We start from the raw sequence: 13,864 nt of genomic DNA, 5'->3' as shown, positions 1-13,864 counted from the left end.
TCAACAATCACCTCATAACAGTTTTATTTCAACACCAATGTGCTGATACAATGTGTGATTGAAGTGTTTTCCTTATTTTCAGCAGTATACTGTAGTTTGTGTTTCCTGTATCTGTATATTCAATCACATTCAGTTAATTAGGTTGAACAGAATCAGTCCATTTTCTTACATAGTTCACCACATTCTCATTGACACATACACTGATACACAAACAAAAACACATACAGACACTCAGACACACACACACACGCACATATATTCTCAAAAAATATACACAGAAGAGGACAGGGGTTTTGATAGTGTGTCCAGACAAATGCAAACAGAATGGATTAGATGCTACGATCTCTTGAATTTCCCCTTGGGGATCAATAAAGTATCTCTCTATCTCTCTCTCTATCTATCTATCTATCTATATATCTATCTATCTATCTATCTATCTATCTAAGATTGTGTGTGTGTGTGTGTGTGTGTGAGAATTAGAGGCTTCAGAAGACGAGTGCACACATTAGACAGACATCTCCATAAATTAGCTACTGCAGATGCTACCCTCCACCCACACCCCTCAACCTAGCGTGCTGGATCCTTTCACACACTCACACACACACACACACACACACACACACACACACACACACACACACACACACACACACACAAACACACACACAACCTCTGATATGGTTTGGCTTGGCCGAAGGATGACGTGGCACGATGCCAAGCCGCACCCCCCCTCCTCCTCTATGGTGGACGAGTGCCCAGCTCTAGAGAGCACCCTCTGATCTCAGTTTAAGCGTCCGCTCTCGTGGCAGTGCTACAGAGAGTGGGTACTGTCCAGCCAAAGCACCAGGTAAGTGGCCAGAAATATGCCTGAGTAGTGGCCTTTAAAAAACGCAGCGTTAATGAGAGACTCTGCGCTCTGCCAAGACAGGAACGCTTAGAAGTCTCCAGCTAGAGGCAGAAGGTGAGTGATATTTCTGCAATTTGTACATCTGCACTTGATCGGCCTGGAGGGGAAGCAACATTTCTTTGAAAATCACTTAGTTTGAAGTGAAATGATAATTTAACATAATCAAGAGAGTGTAAAATGCCACGAAATTGAAACAGGGGAGATAACGCCCAAACTGGCTAGATGAGGCTCGGTGCATGAGGAGTCACAGACACGTCACAGACACGATCCGACAAACAGCTCCCTGCGTTTCTCCCTTTCACAGTAGAGGAGCGGAGCGGTGCAGAGCTTTAGCAAAGAGCTTTGGCAGGTGATGCCAGCCAACGTTCATGCCCGGCTGTGATGTGCCTGGGTGCGCAGGACGAGAGAAAGACGGTAGACGATACCGAAAAGCTGCGGAGAAGTGTGAGGGTGAGAAGAGGCACAGCGATTATCCCCGGAAATGTCACGTTTGCTGTGCAGCACACCGGCTAAGACGCCCTCCCGCAGGGAACTGTGGGTAAAGAGGGCCGGATTTAGTGGATAATCAGGAAGTGGAGGAGACTGGGGTTCCCCAGGGGCACCTTTTGGCAGCAACTGCCATGTCCAGATGGTGAAGATGGCGGAATGTTCTGGGATGAAGGGAGGGAGGAGAGGGATGGGGAAAAGAGGCATGTGTGTGTGGTGTGTGAGAGTGTGTGTGTGAGAGAGAGAGAGAGAGAGAGAGAGAGAGAGAGAGAGAGAGAGAGAGAGAGTGAGTGTGTGTGTGTCTGTGTGAGTGTGTGTCTGCAAGTGTGTGGAGTGTTAATGCACTAGTGGAGAGCTAACATCTCAGAAAACCTCCTGCTGAGGACAGCAAGTGGAGACAAGACAGAAAGATTTGCTTCAAAGAGCTATTTTGTGTGTATGTGGGTGAATGTGTGTGTGTGTGTGTGTGTGTGTGTGTGTGTGTGTGTGTGTGTTTCTTTGTAAGAAATGAGTGACAGACACAGTGTGTGTGTGTGTGTGTGTGTGTGTGTGTGTGTGTGTGTGTTTGCAAATGGCAGTTTATGCTGTCCACTGCAGGGTTGCAGTCTCTCTTAGAGACAGTTAGCCCATGATACAGCTAGCCTGCCAAGCTATTGGCTGTGTGAGGCTGCTCTTCGCAGGTGGCCTGAGAACCCCCGTTGGGATGTCAGTCAGGTGGGCAGTGCCAGGCTGATGGAACCTGCCGCCAGCTCTGCCCTCTGGCAGCTGCAGGTAGGACCGGTCTTTGACGGATTGCTCTTGATGGCGCGGCTGGGCTTCGCTGCCCAGCCTGCAGCTGTGGCTCACCTTCAGCTCCGGCAAACAGGGGTTCATAAACCACCCCCGCGTTACAGGCACACACAAACACTGCCAGATGTGTCATACGCACGCACACACACACACACACACACACACACACACACACACACACACACACACACGGGCAAGGATCACATTTCTCGATCACATTTTGCCTCAAGTGCTACTGTATGTATGCAAAGACATAGATCTTTCTACAAATCCTCTCATTTCCTGGCTTTTCAAATGCAGATTTTCTCACAGACATGAGTGCTGGTGGCATATCGTTCCTTTCCATTCTACAAATAATATCACGGCATTGTATGACAGGAGAATCTCCATCTCACAAAGCCAATTTGTACCTTAAGATGAAAGAACATATTGTCTTACGTGTGGAGTTTCCTAAGTGGTGTATGACCATACCAGGAGGAAGGGCTACATCCATCATTAAAAGAACAGTCCGTGTTTCTGGTGAAAGGGGGTTGATATTTGAGCTAAACAGCCAATCAAATGACACATACCTTCTGTATTCGTGAAGCAACATGTTGATTGGCTGGAATTAGCCATTATGTTTGTATACCATTTATATACCCAGGACTTGGTATTCATAGCCATATACCCATAGCCCATTATCCATAGCCATATACCCATAGCCCATTATCCATATGTCCACTATATATCCTTACAATTTATTAGTCTAAAACAAGAGAAAATGAGCCCATGCTGTGATCATACACCTGTGTTTTTTCAAGTGGCTGTGTTGCAACTAATTTGGTAGTAAAAAACTAAAGTGCACAGCTGTTACTTAGACTGCTGCATTGCCAAAGCTATGCTTACGGTGATTTAGAGCTGAGAATAGGTAGATCAAGAGATTTATCCTTACAGCTTGTGTTGGAGCACCTGGGATTTGAGCCGAGTTTGATGTTTCTACAGCCATACTAAGCCCGCATAAGATGCGAAGAAACTCTATATGGGTTACTGTTATTATTTTCAATACCCACCAAGGGAAAACATTTGTCTTAAGTAACAAATGAAAGTGCTTTGTAGCACAAAACATAAAAACAAAGCCAAACACTAACGCAACTGAATCATCAAAGTGGTTACAAGAAAAGCGCTTATATAAACTTATAATAACATAATTACTGGGGTTGACTAGCGCCATCACCTCAGTGTTGTGCAGATGGAGTCTGGAGGAAGCAGAGCCCACATGGTGTAAAAGAAAATAAGTGCAAAGCAGTAAAAGAACATCCCTCTTCTTGCCTGATTAACCTTATTATGTAGTTGTCACTAAACCAAAGATGTGGGTGTTAGCACAAACAGCATGCATGTATTTCAATGTGGCCTAGTAGCTACAAGAACTTACACACAGGAATATGTGGAAATATATCAAAGACCGCAAGAGACTTTTGAAACAATGCATGCAAAGGCCATAAGACCTAAGTGTCCATAAGATAAGTGTCTGTGACAGATGCAAATGCAGGAACAAAATCACATCAACCATATTTGTGTTGGAGCAGTGTTTGTGTTGACACAGAGCAAATGCCCACAGCCACATGGTCGGGGCTAGAAAATCAATACACAAGCTTTCACTGACCTATTGGTGATAATACGAGCCTAATGAATGACTTGAGGATTGAGCTTGTGATTGACTGGTTAAGTGTACAATTGATCATCTGAGTGGTTTAATAGATTCAATTAATGTCTAGTACTGACCCACAGCCGAATGTTAGAGGAAAGATGAGGCTGAAGGGCTTACTGAGCCATGATTGGGTCCAGAGGTTCACATGGTTGACAGGAATTTTAGAGACAGAATGCCCTAAACTTAGTTAATTATTCGCCTGAAAATAAAATTAAATGCAATGCTTTCACCAACATTTGTTAGTTTAAAAACTGCCTGGCTGTGAGGCTGATTATCAAAGGGTCAGACTGACTATTTGAATGGATTATTGAATGGATTATTGATTGGTTGATTGACCAATCAAGATGCGGATTGATCCCGTCCTTACCGGTGACGTTGAAGACACATCTCCCAGCGCCAGCCTCGTTGATGATCTCGCAGACGTACTCGCCGTAGTTCTCTCGTGCCAGCGCGCGGATTGTGTACTCCGTCTCGTCCCGCGAGTCAAAGTGGCCCGACTGCAGCTGTTTGGAGCCCAGGCGCCATTCGTAGCGCAAGACCCGCGACGGGTGCGCTCGCAGGACCCGGCAGTTCATGGCCACGGTCCGGCCTAGACCCTGACGGATCTCCAGGTGTGTCGGCTCCACAGTCGGGGGGTCTAAGGAAGAGGAGGAGGAAGAGGAGGAGAAGGAGGTCAGAGAGAGGGATGTCATCAGGAGACAAGATACAGCTTTTGTACAGAATATACTGTACAAAACGCACACACACACACAGACACTGATAGCGTCAGAAAGCAGATAGACACAAATACATGCACACAGACACACGACACACACACACACACACACACACACACACACACACACACACACACACACACACACACAATCTCCCAAACATAAATCACACTCACAATAGTATGACATAAATTAAATTTTTGACTTTTCCAAAACTTTCAATAAATCTACTGAATTCAGGTCTGGAAAATGGGATTCTACAATTCCATGACTTTTCCAGGGTTTCCATGACCGTGGAAACCCTTCAAGCTGAGACAGCTGGAAAAATGACACGACTGCTTGAAGAACACACACACACCCACACACCACACACACACACACACACACACACACACACACACACACACATTGTTCACTGCTGATGTTTAATGAATTGCTGCTCTCAGTCTCAACTATACTGTCCATACACAACCTGTGCATTTACCATGGCTGTAGTAGTGTAAAGTCAAATGCAACACATTCCAGCTCAAATGTGTGTGTGTGTGTATGTGTGTATATGTGTGTGTGTGTGTGTGTGTGTGTGTGTGCGTGTGCGTGTGTGTGTGTGTGTGTGTGTGTGTGTGTGTGCAGGTGTGTTTCAGTGAGTGAATGAGACAAAAGTAAGCCAGTGAAGTGTTGAAATGTATGACACATGGTGAGATGAGGTAAACATCACATGGACTCTGGCCGTGAGCATGTGCTGAACACCTTTTATCTTACAGCTTGAGAGAAAACAATGAAATCATCCTCTTTTTCACACAGCCTTGAGATGCCTTCTCAAAGCAACATTTTAAATTCACATCAAACAGTCAGTGCAGCATGCAAACACACACACACACACACACACCAGTGGCGGATCCTGCTCTTTGAAATACGAGAGGCTGTCATAAAATGACTGCTTTAGCTATTAGGCTACTATATAGATTGCCCTTTGTGGGCTAAAGTTACCCAGATCCCCCAAACCCTGTTAAGACTTATTGAGAGTTTTAAGACATGGCCAAGTCAGTTATATAACCACAGCACTTCCAGCCAGGTCCAGGGGAGTTGAAAAGGCTGGTTATTTGATAGCATTTTGCATGCCTGGGTTTCTCTGTGATTATTGAACTTAATCCATTTTTAATGTAATATGCTTTTCTGTAATATTATCACTCTCTGATATAAGGAAGACCATCAAATGGGTTTAAAAAATAGGTAAACAATAGTAGATTTGTCTGGCTGCTACTTCACATAGCTTTCCCACACTGATTTCCCCTCTAAACAACCGCTGAACAAGAACAACATCTTAAATTTGCAACTCAAACTGACTCTGAAACTCTTTATTTACAGTAGGCCTAGGTTATGAAGAAACAGACTATATTGCTGGCAAATACATGACAATGAGCAGTTGCTTCCCTCTCGTCACCCGCCAACACTCTGAAAAAAGCCTAGACTAAAATTTTTCCATCTTGACATCGAAACGCTGTCGAGGTTCAGCCAATTTGACAGTTATTGCAATCGTTATACAAAAGTCCAGCATCCTTCTCAGCCCACAGCCCCATTTACTCCCAGACAGGGTGAGAAACAACATTTTTGAAGCATTTATCCAGTAAACACTAGTTTCACTGCACACAAAAAGCATATATTCTTAAGTCCATTGAAGCAGCTTCCCTTTAAGTCATCGAGCAGCTGCACACACACACACACACACACACACACACACACACACACACACACAGTTTGAAGTTGAGCGTGCCTGTTCCTGTGTACTTCCAGATGATGCCAGTTTAACAATAAAAATACTCAGAATACTGAAGTATGAGAGAAAGCAACATTGATGCAGAAATGCATAAGTTGCTTTAGGACAAGGCAACCTTAACACACAAAAGTGGTAAAATTACTTCGCATCTTCACCGGCCGGATCAGAGTTGCGTGGCTGGTGCCATGTTCTGATGTCATGATGGCAATGGTGGTGTGCATCTGCGGCCCTGGCTGAGTGGCACTTCGTTAAATTGGGGTAAGTGCAGTTTGCCGCTCCACGACACAGAAAAAGGTCAAAATATGTCTCAAAAAGGACATACAGGAAAAAGCTGTTGGGTAACTCGACACACACGCACACACACACACACACGCACGGACACGCACACACACACACAAACACACACGCACGCACACACACATAGACACACAAGCAGATTTAGAACCTTTCTGGTGAAGTGCTAGTTGTACACGAGGAAGTGGAGCAGCTTTATCCTTGACAGACACAAGCCCATGTTTCCGTTCCCCTCTGAATGGACCATGAACCCCCTGTGTGTCTCTCCTGAAAGCTCAGGTAGCTCAGGTACATTGCCTTTCATTACCGCGTGTTCCTGGCAAAACAAGGCTCATCTGATCTTTTAAATCCGACCTAGACAGACATGTCTGATTTCAACAGCAGGTGAATTCTTCGGTGCTCCTAAAAAAGTATTATTTAACAACAGCAGGCATGATGCGGTAAGCCCATACCTGCTGGATGAGTTGGATTGTTAAAGGTACCATCAGCGAGTCTGGATGATATCACATCCGTTGATATTTGAACCAAACACCAACAAAACACCAGAGAGTGAACTAACCACTCCCCTCCTTAAACACCCCTTGTTTGGGGGATAGACTTGCTCCACTTTCCTTTTTTTATGCCAGAACTATAGATACTATAGATAGATTATGCCAGAACTATACATACAGTACTTATAGAATGGAGGAGATTTTCGCAGAATGTGACAAAAAGTGGTATGGGTGAGAAATCGCTGAGAATCGCTGATTGTACCTTTAAGGGATTTTTACTTCAGTTGTTTGTCCTTCAGTAGAGGCCTATTCCAGCAACATAATGGAAGAATTGGTCTTTATAGCCAATGGTGTCAGTTTTTGTTATTTTGCACTAAGGTGGTACCCAGTGCACTGAAAAGAATAGTCACTTTCCTATCTGTAACAACATCATTACATATCTTAGTCCACTGTTAGGCAGTGACGGAGAAGCCATTCTCTACATTATAAGTCAGTGTAAAATCAAGATAAATCTGAAGCCGTTATTTTATGGGAAACTCCAGAATAATAACAACTTAGGGTCTACTTGATAACGGGTGTAAACTAAACGTTGTTTTGGTCACATCCAAAAATAAACATTAGCTTGTTGTTAGACCGGAGCTTCCCTTTAAAGTAAACAAACATTATGGTGTCCACTCCACTGTTGATGAAATGAGATTTCTGGCACACTCTGCTCTGATGGTGCTGTTGTAGTTGACCATGTCTGGGCTGGTATGACTCCAGAACACCAGTGGAGTGCTATTCATCTTTAACACAAATCCTCTAACACAGACACAAGTGCGGTCAGAATGGGAACAGGGGCTTCCCATGGAGATCTCATAGGGTATGACACAGGATTGCTTTACTAACTTACTTTAGTTCTACCTCCTCTCTTATTTCCTCTCTCTCCTCCATCTCTCTCTCCTCCATCTCTCTCTCCTCCATCCACCCGTCCATCTATCTCTCTATCCTCTTTCCCTGCTGTGTTATATCATCCAGAGACACAGCTGAAAAGGCAGTATACTTATAAAAGCTTCACAAGTCCATCATTCTGATGAGTTCCTCCCTCCCTGAGTCTCCTGGAGTCTGGACTAACGAGCATGGAGCATTCAACCTCACCATGTTCGTACCCGGCAATGTCTGCAGACTTGGAAGTTAAATTGAGAAACACTAAAAGAGCCATTGATCACCAGCATTTATACGTAATGTCTGATTTAATGGTGAAATGGAAGGAAAGGTTTTCCAGATCTTATCAGATAGATTGTTCTCTACTCTTTCCTACAGAAGGTGAGTTAATCAATAGTTTTAGTGAGTAAAATCTGATCTGCATGGGGCTTATGGTAATGTAGTGCAGTTAAAATGTCTTGTAATTTATTTAGAAATGGAGCAGTGTTTATTCGAACTACGGGCTGTATTTTGCACACCAGCGCATGGCGTAAAACTCGTTTTCCACCCGCGTAAAGTTTAATTCGGTATTTTGCACGTTTATTTTTTAAACAATGCGCCCAGGGGTGTGGCAATTAACAACCTAGGGAGGGACCTGGCGTATTGTCTAAAAATCGCTATTGTACACCTGGTCAGAAGTCTATGGCGAGTTGTTTATATGTTATTTTAAGAGCGCATTGTCAACAGTCATATTGGCAGGTGCACACACCATCCTTCTATCATTCATGAACACACACCAGCGCACGTCCATGCAAAACATTACAAATTGCACGATTACAATGGGAAACATAATTAGAATAAAGATATTACGAAATACTGTAAATCTCATAGTTATTCACCATCATTTGCAAATTGGTAATAACGGTTAAAAGTGATTAGGGGAGAGGCGAGAGACACCTACCTACCCGACAAACACAGGACGTCCCCCGGACCTTATGCCGACATTCACGACGTCCCCGATTGGTCCCGAACGTCATGTTCTCTAGCGGACGTTCCGGTGACCTTATTGACATCTGGAGCAAGTTATCGTTTGGTTATTGCGTGACGTCCGGTGCAGGACTTTCTGGGGACGTCACCGCCAGGTCCCTCGGATGACATTTGCATTTGGTCATTTCAAATACGTCCTAAGGACCCGACAATAACGCTATACGGGGACATGGGGGACGCGTTTGTTTATTCACACATGGCAGCGAGTTGAGAGCGCTCTAGCTACGCCTGCAGGGCGGAGACATCACATCCATGTATGACTTCACGCTACACGCCTGGGGATGACTAAAGTATCTATCTATCTAGTCTCTAGCAGTAGCTGCATTAGCCTACCGTGAGTCTAAGGTAAACATCATAAAGTTTATGATTTTAGCGCCTATGAGCAACTTTGCTCATAGACGCACAACTTCATAAACTGGGAAAAGGGTTGTTAACTTTAAACTCAAAATGTATGTGCTACATAATTCAGCATGTCTGCAATTATGTAGCACATACATTTTGAGTTTAACGTTACAAACTAGGGAAGGGATTTTATCAAATTCATGTTCGCTGATGTGATGCTTGGTGTAGTTAGCAAAGTCGCTGTTCTTAGCTTGTAGCTTTGCCTACAATGCGCATTTCTTCAGATAACTGTCATTACGTGATGCATGTAACATGCTCTAAATAGGCAGTGGTTTATTTAACGTAGTCACGTACTTATTATCTGTTTTATTTTCAGAAACACACACACCGGCCAATTGGGACTGAACCGACTTTTGGAGCTGAATACGATGCAATAAAACTAGAGAAATGTTAAAAACAGACCACGTAGCATTTGTTTAGGGTTGTCTAGCAACAGAAGTGACTACTTAATTTGTAAAGCAAAACGATCTAGCTCTACATTGCAGAAGAATTAAGGATACTGCTTCTGCTTGACTTGTTTAAATGTCATTGTACAGGGGCGGTGGTAGTGTAGTGGTTAAGGAGCTGGGCTAGCGTGCAGTAGCCTGAAAGTTGTTGGTTCAATTCCCGGGTTCCACCGTTGTGCCCTTGAGCAAGGCACTTAACCCCAAGTTGCTCTGGGGACAATGTGATCCCTTGTAATATAGCTGACATATGACGAATGAAGTGGCCATTTGAAAGCGATGCCCACTGTAAGTCACTTTGGTCAAGAAGTGTCTGCTAAATGTAATGTAATAAATAATTACATCATTATTATTACATTGTAATTTATTTGACGCATTCTCGCGTTTAAAAGTGTCACGCATAGCTGTCCCCGATGTCACAGCAGCTCCTTGTGGAAACAGCAAAGACCTCCCGAACAGAGGTCCGCGGGACGTAAAGGGAACCCTACACAATGTCGAGGAGGTGACGTTCACCAGGGGACCTTTAGGGGACGTCGCCAGGACTTTATTTTGTTTACTGGGTATGGGGCACAGCTGAAGACGCACTGTCGCGAGATATAAGCAACTCCTCTGCAGGATAAATGTTGTTTTATTCAGTCATTTGAGCAATATTAGGGTAAGTGTTGCTTTTTCCAGCCTATGTTTTCGATGGCAACCCATTGTCAGTCAATAGTGAAAGTAACTGCATATAACTGTCTTGTCGTTGACTGACACCTTGGTAAAGTTAGTTTCACTTTGCCAATGAGTTCAAATAATAGACGAGTGCAAATGCGTGAAGGCTATGCTAGGTTTTAGTAAAGCATGGTTTAAGAATGACTATTCCATACGATCTCGCAAGCAGCCTCCTTCAAATGCGCCGTTGAATGCCAAAATACCGATGCATTTATTTGACATATCGCGCTTTGCGCCGTTAAAGGGAATGACAGATGTCATTCTCATCCCCAAACACACCCATATGCCTGATTAAAAAACCTAGGGACACCATGTTGCGCCATGCGCTCCACGTTTGATAACGAAACCCCTCCCAATGTGAACTGGACATCCTACTAAATTTGAATAGACTTTTGACGAGTGACGATAGAATGAACTTTAGAATGTCATGATAGGGCCCTACATATCATACATAAGCACATGTTCAAAGTTTGTGACTGAATTTACAAACATACCTTAACATACGTTAATATTTGAGCTTTGAAAAATAAGGAAGATTTCCCAGGACCCTAACCCAAAACACAGGACATTTTCAACATTCAGCTATCTGTTGCTATCCCGCTGCTGACAGCAAGAATTCACTGACTATAAAAGTGCTGCACTAACTGCACAATGATTACGCTACTCCAATGCTTTGACCACAGAGGGTTTCTCTGTAAGTGTCCAGGGCATGGCTGACCTTGCAGGCCATGCAAGCACTGACATTTTGAATTCATTCAACATGCATGATCAATTCGCTGCTGTTCTGTGAAAATGGGTTATTAAAACATTTGGCCTCCAATTACTCACACTTATTTAGCACGCTAAGTGTGTGTGTGTGTGTGTGTGTGTGTGTGTGTGTCTGTGTGTCTGTGTGTCTTTGTGCCCTATGGGTCTGAATAGATAAAATCCTGTGGATCACACTAACACATCATTGTTGTTCATGGTGGCATAAACACATGCACACAGACACACACATACACACACTCACATGCTTGCTCTCTCTCTCGCTTTCTCTCTCTCACTCACACACACACACACACACACACACACACACACACACACACACACACACTTTCTCTCTTACACATATTGTCCTAGGCCGGAGTTTACTACTACGAATGTTTTGTCTCATTCTCTCTCTCTCTCCCCCCCCCTCTCTCTCCCCCCTCATTAACAGTGTGTTCTCACAGCAGGGCTGTTCCTCTGTGCTTTAGCAGAGAGCTCCATTCCCCAGCCAGACTCCACACACACACACACACACAGATGTCCTCTAACTGCCTCGGCCGTTAGGCACTGTGCAGAGGACTATCTCTTCTCTTTCTCCTTATTCTCTCATATTCCGAATGTCCATTTATGTTAAGCATTCACGACACAACAATACATTTACTTTTCAGAAAGTAAAAGCAGCTGACACTAGCTGATTGGGCTCCAGCAGCAGCAGCAGCAGCAGCAGGATCAGTGGTGCCAGGCCAGTGACCAGGTTATTACCCCTTGGGGCCCTCATTTAAATGCTGGACAAAGTCAGACTATGAGCTAAGTTCTCGTGCATGAATCAATGGCGTGAGAGCTTTTAGCTGACCCACCTGTTTGTGCGTCGTGTCTAACAACGCCCCTTAGCTGTTCTAAAATTAGTGTAAACTACGGCCTCTCGGGGCTTATTGCTTAAATAGATTTTGCATAGATATTAACAAGCTTTAGACTTCAGACTTTGTACTTTGCCCAGCATTTAAATCAGGGCCTGATGTAAGACAGGTGATGCAGGAGGGCAATACCTCAAGCCTATTGTATTACTAGCTCATAAACATGGCTGTGCTTCATTGCTTGCTGGCTACTAAAAATGTAACAGTGCTTGTTTCTCGCTAACTGTTAAAAAATATACAGGCAGAAACAGGGGCGGACTGGGACCAAAAATCGGCCCTGGCATATTTGGCCCAAGCGGCCCTCAAATCGGTGGGGCACACCTAATTAAATACAAAATCTTTGCATTTCACTTAAATATGCATATATTTTCAACTGTCATGGAGCACTGAAAGAGATGTAGGCCTCATTGGTTATCTCTCTGACTGATCAGAGGTAGGCATGGAGCATATGATCTCCATATTCAAGTAGGCTAACAAGCAATTATTAAATAAGAGTTTCTGCTTGAATTCAAAGTATCATTTCAAATTATTCAATAGGCTACAATTGACAGCAGTACCAAAAATGACTGAAGCCTATGTGTAAAGAGTTAAATTACCCAGATTGTCTTTAATGTAATTTATACCAGTTATCCGTGTAGGACAACTGAAACAACACAAACAGGGCTGTTGCTGGAAATATTTTATTTACTGTATACTACCTATCTACATTGCTGGTACATTTTGGAACAGTACAGCTACATGAACTAATTATCTTAGTGTCTTCCAGTAGCCTATCGTATAGGTTATATATACTGTAACTTAGTTGGCTTGTGCATGACGTGACGCTTTGTAACCTACATTTCAGTCAGTCTACAGCCTTTTAGTCCTTCTTTACCATGATAACCCTTCCAAGATAGAACCCTTCTCTACTTTGAGAAACCAACCACCACTCATGCCATCGATGTTGAATTTTGGGCGTCTGACGGAAACTGATCAATCTGACCAACAATTAACGTTGATTTGACACTATTTTGCTGTCCATATCACCATATCATTACATTATCGCAAGTAATAAGTCATCATAATCATCATAGTCAGCATGGCATGGCATGCATGTCACAGCCTACCTGTTCTACCACTGAGTTCTTATCATGTAGCCTCAACTAGGCTCGCACTCTCCACCTGCTCACTGTCCCTTGCTCTGTATGCTTGCTTACGTCCTCGTTCAAACTCAACGAACTTCAACATGTTGCTGACATATGCTAGCCTACTTGCAATATTGCATTTTTGAAGCTTCTACATTGGTGTTAATTTTGCAAAATTGTCACTACCGGCACCCGCCGCAATTTTGTGTAGGCAACTTCGATTAACTTTTGATGCGCTCACAGAATCCTGGCTCTGAGCCAAAATTGGAGGGGTGGGGCCTGATGTGAGCTGTTATTGGATCAATCTAGTGTCAATATTGAAATGTAACCAATGGGCCGCTGATTGTCCTTCCTTTGGGCCGATCGTTGGCCAAAATAATTAAATTATATATATAGCCTATTCTCTTGGCCCAAAAGGTGCGTCGGCCC

General features: G+C 43.7%; 1 protein-coding gene across 1 annotated transcript in view; it reads right to left on the bottom strand.

Annotated features, from left to right (window-relative positions):
- Window positions 1–13,864, bottom strand: part of LOC125299176 (MAM domain-containing glycosylphosphatidylinositol anchor protein 2-like) — a 214,908-nt gene that overhangs the window by 39,828 nt on the left and 161,216 nt on the right. The window contains 1 exon segment of the mRNA XM_048250330.1: window positions 4,237–4,506. Within this exon segment, the coding sequence (XP_048106287.1) occupies window positions 4,237–4,506 (270 nt within the window).

This window comes from Alosa alosa, chromosome 8 (genome assembly GCF_017589495.1).
Source record: "Alosa alosa isolate M-15738 ecotype Scorff River chromosome 8, AALO_Geno_1.1, whole genome shotgun sequence".
Classification (NCBI taxonomy): domain Eukaryota; kingdom Metazoa; phylum Chordata; class Actinopteri; order Clupeiformes; family Clupeidae; genus Alosa; species Alosa alosa.
This window is presented reverse-complemented; position numbering and strand designations above follow the sequence as displayed.